Source organism: Nomascus leucogenys, chromosome 5 (genome assembly GCF_006542625.1).
Source record: "Nomascus leucogenys isolate Asia chromosome 5, Asia_NLE_v1, whole genome shotgun sequence".
NCBI classification, from domain to species: Eukaryota; Metazoa; Chordata; class Mammalia; order Primates; family Hylobatidae; genus Nomascus; species Nomascus leucogenys.
Window position 1 is genome coordinate 30,972,799 of NC_044385.1, and position 14,677 is coordinate 30,987,475.

At 39.7% G+C, this 14,677-nt stretch overlaps 1 protein-coding gene and 1 pseudogene across 1 annotated transcript in view; both read left to right on the forward strand.

Moving 5' to 3' along the window:
* Positions 1–14,677, forward strand: part of USH2A (usherin) — a 795,293-nt gene that overhangs the window by 222,246 nt on the left and 558,370 nt on the right. The window contains exons 17-19 of the mRNA XM_012506628.2: positions 10,113–10,607; positions 11,649–11,918; positions 13,514–13,683. Of these exons, the coding sequence (XP_012362082.2) occupies positions 10,113–10,607; positions 11,649–11,918; positions 13,514–13,683 (935 nt within the window). The remainder of the gene's footprint in view (positions 1–10,112; positions 10,608–11,648; positions 11,919–13,513; positions 13,684–14,677) is intronic.
* LOC105739704 lies at positions 7,844–9,784 on the forward strand (annotated as a pseudogene).

Here is a 14,677-nt window from a genome sequence, read left to right on the forward strand (position 1 = left end):
ATACCCAGTAATGGGATGGCTGGGTCAAATGGTATTTCTAGTTCGAGATCCCTGAGGAATCGCCACACTGACTTCCACAATGGTTGAACTAGTTTACAGTCCCACCAACAGTGTAAAAGTGTTCCTATTTCTCCACATCCTCTCCAGCACCTGTTGTTTCCTGATTTTTTAATGATGGCCATTCTAACTGGTGTGAGATGGTATCTCACTGTGGTTTTGATTTGCATTTCTCTGATGGCCAGTGATGATGAGCATTTCTTCATGTGTTTTCTGGCTGCATAAATGTCTTCTTTTGAGAAGTGTCTGTTCATGTCCTCTGCCCACTTTCTGATGGGGTTGTTTGTTTTTTTCTTGTAAATTTGTTTGAGTTCATTATAGATTCTGGATATTAGCCCTTTGTCAGATGAGTAGGTTGCAAAAATTTTCTCCCATTCTGTAGGTTGCCTGTTCATTCTGATGATAGTTTCTTTTGCTGTGCAGAAGCTCTTTAGTTTAATGAGATCCCATTTGTCGATTTTGGCTTTTGTTGCCATTGCTTTTGGTGTTTTAGACATGAAGTCCTTGCCCACGCCTATGTCCTGAATGGTATTGCCTAGGTTTTCTTGTAGGATTTTAATGGTTTTAGGTCTAACATATAAGTCTTTAATCCATCTTGAATTAATTTTTGTATAAGGTGTAAGGAAGGGATCCAGTTTCAGCTTTCTACATATGGCTAGCCAGTTTTCCCAGCACCATTTATTAAATAGGGAATCCTTTCCCCATTTCTTGTTTTTGTCAGGTTTGTCAAAGATCAGATAGTTGTAGCTATGCGGCATCATTTCTGAGGGCTCTGTTCTGTTCCATTGATCTATGTCTCTGTTGTGGTACCAGTACCATGCTGTTTTGGTTACTGTAGCCTTGTAGTATAGTTTAAAGTCAGGTAGCGTGATGCCTCCAGCTTTGTTCTTTTGGCTTAGGATTGACTTGGCGATGCGGGCTCTTTTTTGGTTCCATATGAACTTTAAAGTAGTTTTTTCCAATTCTGTGAAGAAAGTCATTGGTAGCTTGATGGGGATGGCATTGAATCTATAAATTACCTTGGGCAGTATGGCCATTTTCACGATATTGATTCTTCCAACCCATGAGCATGGAATGTTCTTCCATTTGTTTGTATCCTCTTTTATTTCATTGAGCAGTGGTTTGTAGTTCTCCTTGAAGAGGTCCTTCACATCCCTTGTAAGTTGGATTCCTAGGTATTTTATTCTCTTTGAAGCAATTGTGAATGGGAGTTCACTCATGATTTGGCTCTCTGTTTGTCTGTTATTGGTGTACAAGAATGCTTGTGATTTTTGTACATTAATTTTGTATCCTGAGACTTCGCTGAAGTTGCTAATCAGCTTAAGGAGATTTTGGGCTGAGACAATGGGGTTTTCTAGATATACAATCATGTCATCTGCAAACAGGGACAATTTGACTTCCTCTTTTCCTAATTGAATACCTTTTATTTCCTTCTCCTGCCTGATTGCTCTGGCCAGAACTTCCAGCACTATGTTGAACAGGAGCGGTGAGAGAGGGCATCCCTGTCTTGTGCCAGTTTTCAGAGGGAATGCTTCCAGTTTTTGCCCATTCAGTATGATATTGGCTGTGGGTTTGTCGTAGATAGCTCTTATTATTTTGAGATACGTCCCATCAATACCTAATTTATTGAGAGTTTTTAGCATGAAGGGTTGTTGAATTTTGTCAAAGGCCTTTTCTGCATCTATTGAGATAATCATGTGGTTTTTGTCTTTGGTTCTGTTTATATGTTGGATTACATTTATTGATTTGCATATGTTGAACCAGCCTTGCATCCCAGGGATGAAGCCCACTCGATCATGGTGGATAAGCTTTTTGATGTGCTGCTGGATTCGGTTTGCCAGTATTTTATTGAGGATTTTTGCATCAATGTTCATCAAGGATATTGGTCTGAAATTCTCTTTTTTGGTTATGTCTCTGCCAGGTTTTGGTATCAGGACGATGCTGGCTTCATAAAATGTGTTAGGGAGGATTCCCTCTTTTTCTATCGATTGGAATAGTTTCAGAAGGAATGGTACCAGTTCCTCCTTGTACCTCTGGTAGAATTCGGCTGTGAATCCATCAGGTCCTGGACTCTTTTTGGTTGGTAAGCTATTGATTATTGCCACAATTTCAGAACCTGTTATTGGTCTATTCAGAGATTCAACTTCTTCCTGGTTTAGTCTTGGGAGGGTGTATTTGTCGAGGAATTTATCCATTTCTTCTAGATTTTCTAGTTTATTTGCATAGAGGTGTTTGTAGTATTCTCTGATGGTAGATTGTATTTCTGTGGGATCGGTGGTGATATCCCCTTTTTCGTTTTTTATTGCATCTATTTGATTCTTCTCTCTTTTCTTCTTTATTAGTCTTGCTAGCGGTCTATCAATTTTGTTGATCTTTTCAAAAAACCAGCTCCTGGATTCATTAATTTTTTGAAGGGTTTTTTGTGTCTCTATTTCCTTCAGTTCTGCTCTGATTTTAGTTATTTCTAGCCTTCTGCTAGCTTTTGAATGTGTTTGCTCTTGCTTTTCTAGTTCTTTTAATTGTGATGTTAGGGAGTCAATTTTGGATCTTTCCTGCTTTCTCTTGTGGGCATTTAGTGCTATAAATTTCCCTCTACACACTGCTTTGAATGTGTCCCAGAGATTCTGGTATGTTGTGTCTTTGTTCTCGTTGGTTTCAAAGAACATCTTTATTTCTGCCTTCATTTCATTATGTACCCAATAGTCATTCAGGAGCAGGTTGTTCAGTTTCCATGTAGTAGAGCGGTTTTGAGTGAGTTTCTTAATCCTGAGTTCTAGTTTGATTGCACTGTGGTCTGAGAGACAGTTTGTTATAATTTCTGTTCTTTTACATTTGCTGAGGAGAGCTTTACTTCCTACTATGTGGTCAATTTTGGAATAGGTGTGGTGTGGTGCTGAAAAAAATGTATATTCTGTTGACTTGGGGTGGAGAGTTCTGTAGATGTCTATTAGGTCCACTTTATGTAGAGCTGAGTTCAATTCCTGGATATCCTTGTTAACTTTCTGTCTCGTTGATCTGTCTAATGCTGACAGTGGGGTGTTAAAATCTCCCATTATTATTGTGTGGGAGTTTAAGTCCCTTAGTAGGTCACTCAGGACTTGCTTTATGAATCTGGGTGCTCCTGTGTTGGGTGCATATATATTTAGGATAGTTAGCTCTTCTTGATGAATTGATCCCTTTACCATTATGTAATGGCCTTCTTTGTCTCTTTTGATCTTTGTTGGTTTAAAGTCTATTTTATCAGAGACTAGGATTGCAACCCCTGCCTTTTTTTGTTTTCCAGTTGCTTGATAGATCTTCCTCCATCCCTTTATTTTGAGTCTATGTGTGTCTCTGCACGTAAGATGGGTTTCCTGAATACAGCACACTGATGGGTCCTGACTCCTTATCCAGTTTGCCAGTCTGTGTCTTTTGATTGGAGCATTTAGCCCATTTACATTTAACGTTAATATTGTTATGTGTGAATCTGATCCTGTCATTATGATGTTAGTTGGTTATTTTGTTCGTTAGTTGCTATAGTTTCTTACTAGTCTCGATGGTCTTTACAATTTGGCATGTTTTTGCAGTGGCTGGTACCGGTTGTTCCTTTCCATGTTTAGTACTTCCTTCAGGAGCTCTTTTAGGGCAGGCCTGGTGGTGACAAAATCACTCAGCGTTTGCTTGTCTGTAAAGTGCTTTATTTCTCCTTCACTTATGAAGCTTAGTTTGGCGGGATAGGAGATTCTGGGTTGAAAATTCTTTTCTTTAAGAATGTTGAATATCGGCCCCCACTCTCTTCTGGCTTGTAGAGTTTCTGCTGAGAGATCAGCTGTTAGTCTGATGGGCTTCCCTTTGTGGGTAACCCGACCTTTCTCTCTGGCTGCCCTTAACATTTTTTCTTTCATTTCAACTTTGGTGAATCTGACAATAATGTGTCTTGGAGTTGCCCTTCTCGAGGAGTATCTTTGTGGCGTTCTCTGTATTTCCTGAATCTGAATGCTGGCCTGCCTTGCTAGATTCGGGAAGTTCTCCTGGATAATATCTTGCAGAGTGTTTTCCAACTTGGTTCCATTCTCCCCATCATTTTCAGGTACACCAATCAGACGTAGGTTTGGTCTTTTCACATAGTCCCAAATTTCTTGGAGGCTTTGTTCATTTCTTTTTATCCTTTTTTCTCTAAACTTCCCTTCTCTTTTCATTTCATTCATTTCATCTTCCATCAGCGATACCCTTTCTTCCAGTTGATCGCATCTGCTACTGAGGCTTCTGCAATCTTCGCGTAGTTCTCGAAACTTGGCTTTCAGCTCCATCGGCTCCTTGAAGCCCTTCTCTCCATTGGTTATTCTAGTTATCCATTCTTCTAATTTTTTTTCAAAGTTTTTAACTTCTTTGCTGTTGTTTTGAATTTCCTCTCGTAGCTCAGAGTAGTTTGATCGTCTGAAGCCTTCTTCTCTCAACTCATCAAAGTCTTCCTCCATCCAGCTTTGTTCCGTTGCTGGTGAGGAACTGTGTTCCTTTGGAGGAGGAGAGGTGCTCTGTTTTTTAGAGTTTCCAGTTTTTTTGGTCTGTTTTTTCCCCATCTTTGTGGTTTTATCTACTTTTTGTCTTTGATGATGGTGATGTACAGATGGGTTTTTGGTGTGGATGTCCTTTCTGTTTGTTAGTTTTCCTTCTACCAGACAGGACCCTCAGCTGCAGGTCTGTTGGAGTTTACTAGAGGTGCACTCCAGACCCTGTTTGGCTGGGTGTCAGCAGCGGTGGCTGCAGAACAGCGGATTTTCGTGAGACCACAAATTCAGCTGTCTGATAGTTCCTCTGAAAGTTTTGTCTCAGAGAAGTACCGGGTTGAATGAGGTGTCAGTCTGTCCCTACTGGGGGGGTGCCTCCCAGTTAGGCTGCTCAGGGGTGAGGGAGCCACTTTAGGAGGCAGTCTGACCGTTCTCAGATCTCCAGCTGCGTGCTGGGAGAACCACTACTCTCTTCAAAGCTGTCAGTCAGACAGGGACATTTAAGTCTGTGGAAGTTCTTGCAGAGTTTTTGTTTGTCTGTGCCCTGCCCCCAGAGGTGGAGCCTACAGAGGCAGGCAGGCCTCCTTGAGCTGTGGTGGGCTCCACCCTGTTCGAGCTTCCTGGCTGCTTTGTTTACCTAAGCAAGCCTGGGCAATGGCGGGCGCCCCTCCCCCAGCCTCGCTGCCGCCTCGCAGCTTGATCTCAGACTGCTGTGCTAGCAATTAGCGAGACTCCGTGGGCATAGGACCCTCCAAGCGAGGTGCGGGCCACAATCTCCTAGTGTGCCGTTTTCCAGGCCCGTTGGTAAAGCGCAGTTAGGGTGGGACTGACCCGATATTCCAGGTGCCGTCTGCTTCCCGTTTCTTTGACTAGGAAAGGGAACTCCCTGACCCCTTGCGCTTCCCGAGTGAGTCAATGCCTCGCCCTGCTTCGGCTCACGCACAGTGCGCTTCACCGACTGTCCTGCACCCACTGTTAGGCACTCCCTAGTGAGATGAAACCAGTACCTCAAGCAGAAATGCAGAAATCACCCGTCTTCTGTGTCGCTGGGGCTGGGAGCTGGAGACCGGAGCTGTTCCTATTCGGCCATCTTGGCTCCACCCTCTAATATGTTCTGTTTTATTTTTAGTTATTGTTGTTAATCTCTTACTCTGCCTAACATAAATTAAACTTTATCATAGATATGAATGTATGAGAAAAAGAACAGTATATATATACACTATATATGTATGTATATATGTATACGTATATATGTACATATATGTGTGTGTGTGTGTGTGTGTATATATATATATATATATATATATATATATAGTTTAATACTATTTGTGGTTTTAGGAATCCACTGGAGATCTTGGAATGTATCTCCTGTGGATAAGAAGGGACTACTATATTCTTTCCTGGAACAATAGATCAGATATGTATAGAAAAATCATTCATGTGTTTAATAAAATTTTGTTCAGTGCTTATTCCAGACCGGAAACTGTATCAGCCACTAGAAATACAAAGATGAAAGGAATAGTTCTCCTTACTGAGTGGGGAGACATATAAGTAAACCAAAGTAACAATAGAATATATAAATGTTGAACCAGAGTAAACTTGGGGTGTTAAGGAAGCACAGGGTGGCTTGGGAGGTGTAGGAACTGTAACCGTACCTGTGGTGGCAATGGTGGTGATGGAGAACCACTGAAAGTTTCCCAGTAAGGAAGGAATATAAGCTGAATTAGCCAGATATTGTAGTTGTGGAAGAGTGATGGTCATGAAATAAATTTTGTATTAAAAGAAAATAAGGTATATTCAGCAATCATGGGCAGTTCCATGTAGCTTTGGTAGGTGGTACAATGGGGGAGTGCTACAAACCAGGAGGGTATCAGCCAAGATCACAAATCAGTGCTGAGCCAAGGACTGTAAATGTTGCTCTGAAAATGCAGAAGTCTGTAGTAACAGCAAATTTTCAAAATCAAAGTTAAAGATCCATATCCCAACCAAGGAGGGCAACTACCTTGAGATAAGCACTCTTTTAACCTGAGTATTATTTTTTTGTTATGGTATCATTAATGGGTATCCCATTCATACCCTTTCAAATGCTTTTATTTATTTCAAACTATAAATTGCCTTATACGATATTCCTACACAAATGCATATTTCCATGCCAATTCTATCTGATTCTAATTTCTTATTAAGTAGACTGCTCTTGTATAATACATTCTGATCTATTAGGATTATATTCCATTTTTCAGATGCTACAAACATCCAGCAAGTACTGTACTTCTTTTAATTGTCATCAGGTTATAAGTCTTCCAACTTCCAGTTTAAGCTTATGCCAGACAATCTTTTGGAATATTCAGCACTGAAATTTATTTTTGTCTTTTAGATTTTGGCTTTTGGCATGTTAAATAGATTATTTTCCATCATTGTTCTAGCCTTCAGTGATTTTTCAAATTTTGTTAATATTTTCAACAGCCTTATTGTGGGATAAGGGTAACTTTAATCTAATCTAATAAATATTTATTGAAATAACAATGAGCCCCAGATGCACGCTCTCTAGAAAGTCTGAATCTCAGCCCTAGGGGACTTTTCCAAATATGATCCTTCTTTGGGTGCTCTGCCTTAGCACTAAGGATGGTGACTTTCCCCGGTCTCTTCTATTCCTATATTCTTTAGGGTTTTCTGTACCACTTAGGAAGTAAAATCATGTTGTAATCAATCATTCTTTATCGTAAACTTTCCTTGTACAAATTACTCTGTGGTTTCTATGTCCTGATTGTACTCTAATACAATACTCAACATATTTTCATGAAGAATTTGCAATGACATATGCAATAGAATGACAAAACCATCTTTCATTCAGATACTCCTTTGTATTGTTCAGTCTTTAATTATTCCCCTCCCTCAACCACCATGACATTTCGGGAAGGGCAACTTACCTCTGGCCATTTGCAGAAGGCCCTTCAGAGGATGCAGGCTCATTTGTAAGGTGTAGCTGGCCAGATCTCAACCCTTGGCATTCTCACCGCATCAGTGTCTGATGCATGAAGCTGGTGAACATGTGTCATTCTCAGCTTGGTCAGGGCCTCCTGAACACACTATTATTTTAGTCTTCCCTAGGCTCTTGCTATGGCTGAGAAATTTCTGAGACTATTTTTTTCCATTTCCTACATCCACCCTTTGGCCCTCTCAGAGGTGGAAGAGTCACTTCGTCCCAGCCACAGAAGGTCCCATAGTGGGCTCACTGGCTGTCAACACTGCATCCTCACTGTTCAAGAAACCAAGAAATTCCTGCACTGGGCTACGTCAAGATGGCGGCGTCCACATTAAACCCCCTGCTGAGGTGGCTTCCTAACCTTTCTCTCTTCCGAGGTGCCCACGGAGTTCAGGTTCCTCTCTAGACTCTTGGCACCAAAGCTCCCTCTGAGAAGGATTCTTTGTCCCCAGTTCCCATTTCCCCTTACAAGAATGAACCCTGGAAATATCTGGAATCAGAAGAATAACAGGAGCGATAGGTTCTCGCCCTATCTAGGCTGACTACCACGGCAACCACAAGGGTGGTATACCCCCACAGTGGACTCGAAATACATAGATTTGCAGAATAAAATTGCTGGGAATCCCTGCCCCAACTGCCAAGATCACAGGTTTCATGTTGTGCTCTTGCAAGAGTTTGTCCATGAGTATAATCTTCCATGCTCCATACACAGGAGTCTGCATAAAGCAGCACATGAGGTTGACATGGGCCATCCAGGAAGCCAGGGGTCATGGTCTGCTCAGGTACCATATGCCCCGGGTTGAAACCTGGGACCTTGACTTCAGTACCTCTAATAGGACTGTGAGTGCTCTTCTGCCAGCCCCTACCCTGCTCTCAGGCGAACCCTGGTACCCATGGTACAACTGAAAACAGCCACCAGAGAGAGAACTGTCTCACCTTCCTTGGCTCTATCAGGGTCATCTCTGATAAGACAGTGGCCCTCACCTGAGTGAGTGCCCAAGGTGCCCCCCACAACACCAGCGGAAGCCTCCTCCACTGAGCAGTCAGACCCCAGAGTGCTCTGTAGGAGCTGTAGACTGGGAAGAAGGGCCGGGTGTGGTGGCTCATGCCTGTCATCCCAACACATTGGGAGGCTGAGGTGGGCGGATTTCTTGAGCCCAGGGGTTCAAGACCAGCCTAGGCAAAATGGTGCAACCCCATCTCTACAAAAATACAAAAATTAGCCGGTCATGGTGGTGGGCACCTGTAGTCCCAGCTATTCTATTTGGGAGACTGAGGCAGGAGAATCACTTGAACCCAGGAGGCAGAAGTTGCAGTGAGCCGAGATTGTGCCACTGCACTCCAGCCTGGGTGATGAAGCCAGACCCTGTCTTAAAAAGAAAAAAAAAAAAAAAAAGACTGGGAATGCCTAAGTTTACATGATGGGTTATCACTCCAAAGAGCTGTGTCTTTTGTGGCCAATGGCAGATCGAGGAAAGAAATGAAAGTTGCTGATGGGGATAAATCTAGGCTGGGGGAGAGCAATACAGAGGTGTATGGGAAACCCTAACCCCTATATATTGTAAATAGATGGACTAGGCTAAACATCGTTGCTGTTTCCGTCTTCTGTGAACTCAGCTTTTCCACAGTAAAGCTCTATCTCCTGTCGGAAGGGAGGGAGGGAGGGAGGGAGGGAAGGAAGGAAGGAAGGAAGGAAGGAAGGAAGGAAGGAAGGAAGGAAGGAAGGAAGGAAGGGAGGAAGGGAATGGAAAGCACATAAATATGCTGGGACCTTCATATTGCTATAGGGCACCCCTGCTTAATGGAACCCTCCTCCCATCTCCCATACAAACAGCCCCATGGGGGAGCAGGCAGCAGCCACTCTGGTAATTGTGTGTTTCACAGTCCTACAATGTGTTTCCTGTCCTTAGAGAACAAGGATTTCCAGCCACGTGCCTAATCACCTCCACTTCTATCTTATTTTTTAAAAACCTCTTTGTAGCTGCTTCTCTCTGCCCTCACAATCCTTCATGCATAGAAGCCCTGCTTATCTAAAACTTCTGTTGTGTAAATTCCTCATTGCTGACAACAAATGTCTCCAAAATTTAGCAGCTTAAAACAATAAACATTTATAATTTCTGTAGGTCAGAAAATAAGAAAATTTTCCAGTCAAAATGTTGGCCAGGTGACAGATTTACCCCTTGGTGGTAGTTTACTGACCCTTCGTCTGGTGTGTTTAGTGTTTAACAAGCAAACCAGTTACATAGAGGAAACATAGTTACTTTTCTGTTTTGGAGAACCGCAAGGACTTTCTCTTAGACCTTCTAACGAAAGGATACTATGAAAAGCAAAAGAAGAACTAAAACAAACATCTAAACATTCTTTATTACGAATGACACTTTCTTATGTTATACTCAATAATAAAAGCAATCAACTGGTATTTACATTATTTCAATTTTAAAAATATGAAATGTATCCTTAATCAAAAGAGTAGATTGATACAGTTTATGTAATTAAGTAATATGATAGGAAAGCAGTTAACAGTGATTCTTCACCAACTTGTGAAATTTAACTTTGTTTTTTTTTTTTTTTTCTTTTCATTTCAGGTATTCAACACTTCTTAGACACAGACCTGTTACCATATACCAAATATTCCTACTACATTGAGACCACCAATGTGCATGGTTCAACAAGGAGTGTAGCTGTCACTTACAGGACAAAACCAGGGGTTCCAGAGGGAAACTTGACTTTAAGTTATATCATTCCTATTGGCTCAGACTCTGTCACACTTACCTGGACAACACTCTCAAATCAATCTGGTCCCATAGAGAAATATATTTTGTCCTGTGCCCCTTTGGCTGGTGGTCAGCCATGTGTTTCCTACGAAGGTCATGAAACCTCAGCTACCATCTGGAATCTGGTTCCATTTGCCAAGTACAATTTTTCTATACAGGCCTGTACTAGCGGAGGCTGTTTACACAGCTTGCCCATTGCAGTGACCACAGCCCAGGCACCTCCCCAAAGACTGAGTCCACCTAAGGTGCAGAAAATCAGTTCTACAGAACTTCATGTAGAATGGTCTCCACCAGAGGAACTAAATGGTAAGAATCCAAGGTTGAGATTCCCCTTTTTGGTCAAGACATGAATGAGAATCTGTTGTAATTGCGCAATTAGGAATTTGGCAATTGTATTCCTTTTTATAACTGCACAATATAATAATTGAGAAACAGTTTCTAAAGATATAAGATAGTATTTGTCCTGGTTAGTGGAACAAGTGTATTTCTTCTAATCTAATAACAAATTCCATTCAATTAAATTGCCCCTTAAAAGGCTAATATTATCTTTGCTCTTAATGACATCTGCCATAACACAAATGATGTTTATAATTTGAAACTCACTTATGAAATGCATTATATTTGACTGTGTCACAAGTTAGGGCACCCACAAGCAGTACATTTTCTCTTCTAAGCAAGAAAAAGATATAAAATAATACAAAAAATATGTGTATAAGCTAACTGACTCCATTAAGTTAATTTTTGCATTCATACAATTGAACCCTTGGTTACGTAGGCCAGACACACATTCACAGATTTTTAATCATTTATATCATGTACATATTTAGCGAAATCTTTCTTTAGATTTGTAAAGTTATTTGGTAAAACTGGGTGGAAATTGACTATAACATTTATGCAAACAGGGCTTATGTTAAACAAGTTAAATTAAGACCTCCAAATTTGAAAAGGATACAGGCCCGAACTATAATGATCAAATTCCCCAAAAGAACTGGCCATTCTTAATAGAAATTGTGACCATCAATTCTGAAAAAGATTGAATTTACGTATGATAAAGTGTAGTCATTTTTTGTCTATATGTTGTCCATTTTGGTTTGTTTTCCTCATGCGTATGCCTTTGATAGTATTTTATACATTCATCTATATATCAGTTTGTTGTCTTCTATGTACCTGTCATCTAGATTACTAAACTACTAAATCACTATATTTTGAATGCTAAAGAAATTGACAGTAATCTAATTAGAAGGACAATGAAAATCCATCACTCTTTAACTGACCTGTCCCTACCCTACCCCTAAAGTAACCCGTTTGTCTGATGAGTTACATAGGTTCACTATTTAATTTCTCTAGGAATAATTATAAGATATGAACTATACATGAGAAGACTGAGATCTACTAAAGAAGCCACATCTGAGGAAAGTCGAATTTTTCAGAGCAGTGGTTGGCTCAGTCCTCATTCATTTGTAGAATCGGCCAATGAAAATGCATTAAAACCTCCTCAAACAATGACAACCATCACTGGCTTGGAGCCATACACCAAGTATGAGTTTAGAGTCTTAGCTGTGAATATGGCTGGAAGTGTGTCTTCTGCCTGGGTCTCAGAAAGAACTGGAGAATCAGGTAAAGATCAATGCTTTAAGTTCTACTTTTAAAACCTCTGAATGCAAATGCTTCTTCAAATTAAAGTCAAAGTACTGTGAAAGTACATTTTGAGAAGCAAGAATTAGAAACTTCCACAGACCAAGGAAAATTTTCATATATATGGATTTGTTACATAAACAACTCAAGGTCGTAAAGTCCTTGCAGCAAGTTTTAGGGGGCAAAAGTAAATGCTTTAGTTATTAATTCATGGGGCGAAAATGGCTTAACTATAGTTATAGTCTTCTGGGAATGTTTGTCAAAAATAGCATTTGGTTTCCACTCCTGAAGTGGATTGGACACATGTCTCATCTTGCTCCATATACAGCATAATTTATGTTCAATGAAAGAGATAACTGTCACCAATTCCACAAATTTGTCTTTGTTTTTATCTTTCCAAAATAAATAGTTTGGATACTAGATTGTACATAATGACAGAATCCTGAACATCAAAATCTGTAATTCACAAGTGTGCTTGTAAGCAGTTGGCATGATGATAAGGAAGGAGGACAACATATCTAAATTTTCTGGAGTATCTTCATTAAGGCAAAAATTTTTAATCCTCCACTTATTTTTTATATTAAAACACTTCAAATTTCATGAGCCTTTAAGAAAAAAAAAATACACTTTTGTTATGTGTTTAATCTGTAGATATCAAAGAAACCCAAGCCCTGATCTAAACTTGACCTGTTAGGAATATGGAGGATGAGGGTAGCTTTAGGTTGATGTCCAAAGGAATCATTTCATGAATAAAATACGCATTGTGCTTGAGCATCTCTTAATGACTACCAGCCATCTTGGGCAAATAATAGAGCCATGATAGCACAAGTGATGAGGCATGGCATTCTGGAAGGGGAAAATCAAGGTCAGAAATGAAAAGTAATGTGTGAAACTGCAATACTGGGCCCTTGTAATCTTACGGGTCACTAGCTAATGAAAGTGCAATGAGTTCCTTTGATAATACACCTTTGGCTAGCACATTTAAAATCCCTGTAAAGAGCTCAAGAGTGGCAGGGGGGAAATGCATGTGTATGTAACCTGAACATTTCAATAAAAATTTAACAAAAACTTTGAGACATTTATTGGGGTTATTTAGAATGCTTTAGGTTTACCTCTTTCTGAAGAATAATATTCAGCCAGCTGCATTGGATTGGCTCAATGACATATTTCCCTACATGGGAAATCCAGTACATCACCATGCATTTTTCTGAACTTTTTGAACTGAGCTATTCTATATTTGTGACTTCTTTTAGATACTCGTAAGACTTATAATTTCCTATCTAATTATCCACTTTCCTATCTTTATGAACACAAGTAAATTCCTATGAGATTTTTATTTTGTAAGTAGAAAGTAGCTCTTCATCTTCATATGAAGATGGAGAATATACTTTCCGGTAACATTTTAAAAAGTGAATACCTTTTACATATACCAGCATATTCTCGGACTTTTTCAAAGAAGAATATTTTAAAAGGTACAAGATATTTCAGAAACTAAAATGAATATGTGAATTCAATTTAAAAATATATAGGGACGACATTCGTTGTTTTGATGTTGTTGTTATTGTTCTCATTGATAGCACCTGTATTCATGATCCCTCCTTCAGTCTTTCCCCTCTCTTCGTACTCTCTCAATATCTCCTGGGAGAAGCCAGCAGATAATGTTACAAGAGGAAAAGTTGTGGGGTATGACATCAATATGATTTCTGAACAATCACCTCAACAGTCTATTCCCGTGGCGTTTTCACAGGTATTGTTATTTTTAACTAATGTCCTTTCAGAATTGGCTTAGGGCTTCATTTGGACATTTTTTGAGTTTGCAGAATTCTGTGACAGAATTCTCCCTCTATATTGATTAAATGGGGCATTTTTTCTTAATATAATATTATGTGTACAAGCCTCCCTCTTTGTATGTCGCTTGTATTTTTCCAGTATAATCATATATTGAAACTAAGTTGGTATAATTTATTTCGTAAGACTTGTTTTTTCCATTTATCATGTATTCCTTATATATTTTACATGAAGTTGACTTTCATTAACTGTGTACTATCATGTTATTTGGACACACAATAATTATTTAACCAGTCCAAAATCAGTTGATACTGTATTGTATTAATTCTTTTGGAAATATAAATAACATTGATAAAACTTCTTATATGTACATTTCATATACGTTTTTACTTCAACAAATCTGAAGAATTGAATTTATCACAGCTTATAACAAAATGAATTATGAATACGTTCAAAGTTTTGAATATACGGTAATATATTGCCCTCTAGTAATTCATCCCCCAGCTAGCAGTAGTGAGAATAATTATCATAGTTAAAAGTTACTGAGGCTTTACTATGTACGTGAACTAATTCATCTGATACATATAGCACTCCTAGAAGATAGGAGGCTCTTGTTCTCTCCAGTTTACAGTTGTGGCTGATATACCTCTCTGCCCATTTTACCAGCATCCAGGTGGCCAATAGCAGAAACTGATGGAAGGATGTCAACCGAACAAGTTCTTCTGTGTATTTGGCTGTTCAGTGCCTCTTCTGAGAGAGAGGCTCTTCTCTGGGCATTAGCATAAGATAAAAAGATGTTTACACTTTATGCCTACTCCCATAGATCTAGCCACATTTTTCTTTCCACGAATTCCTAGTTCCTGATCCTTCCATCTTTTTTTTTCATGCCCTCGGCCAATATTTCCAAGCCACTGCCATATTGTCCAGGTATATTTTACCTTGAGACACGTCTC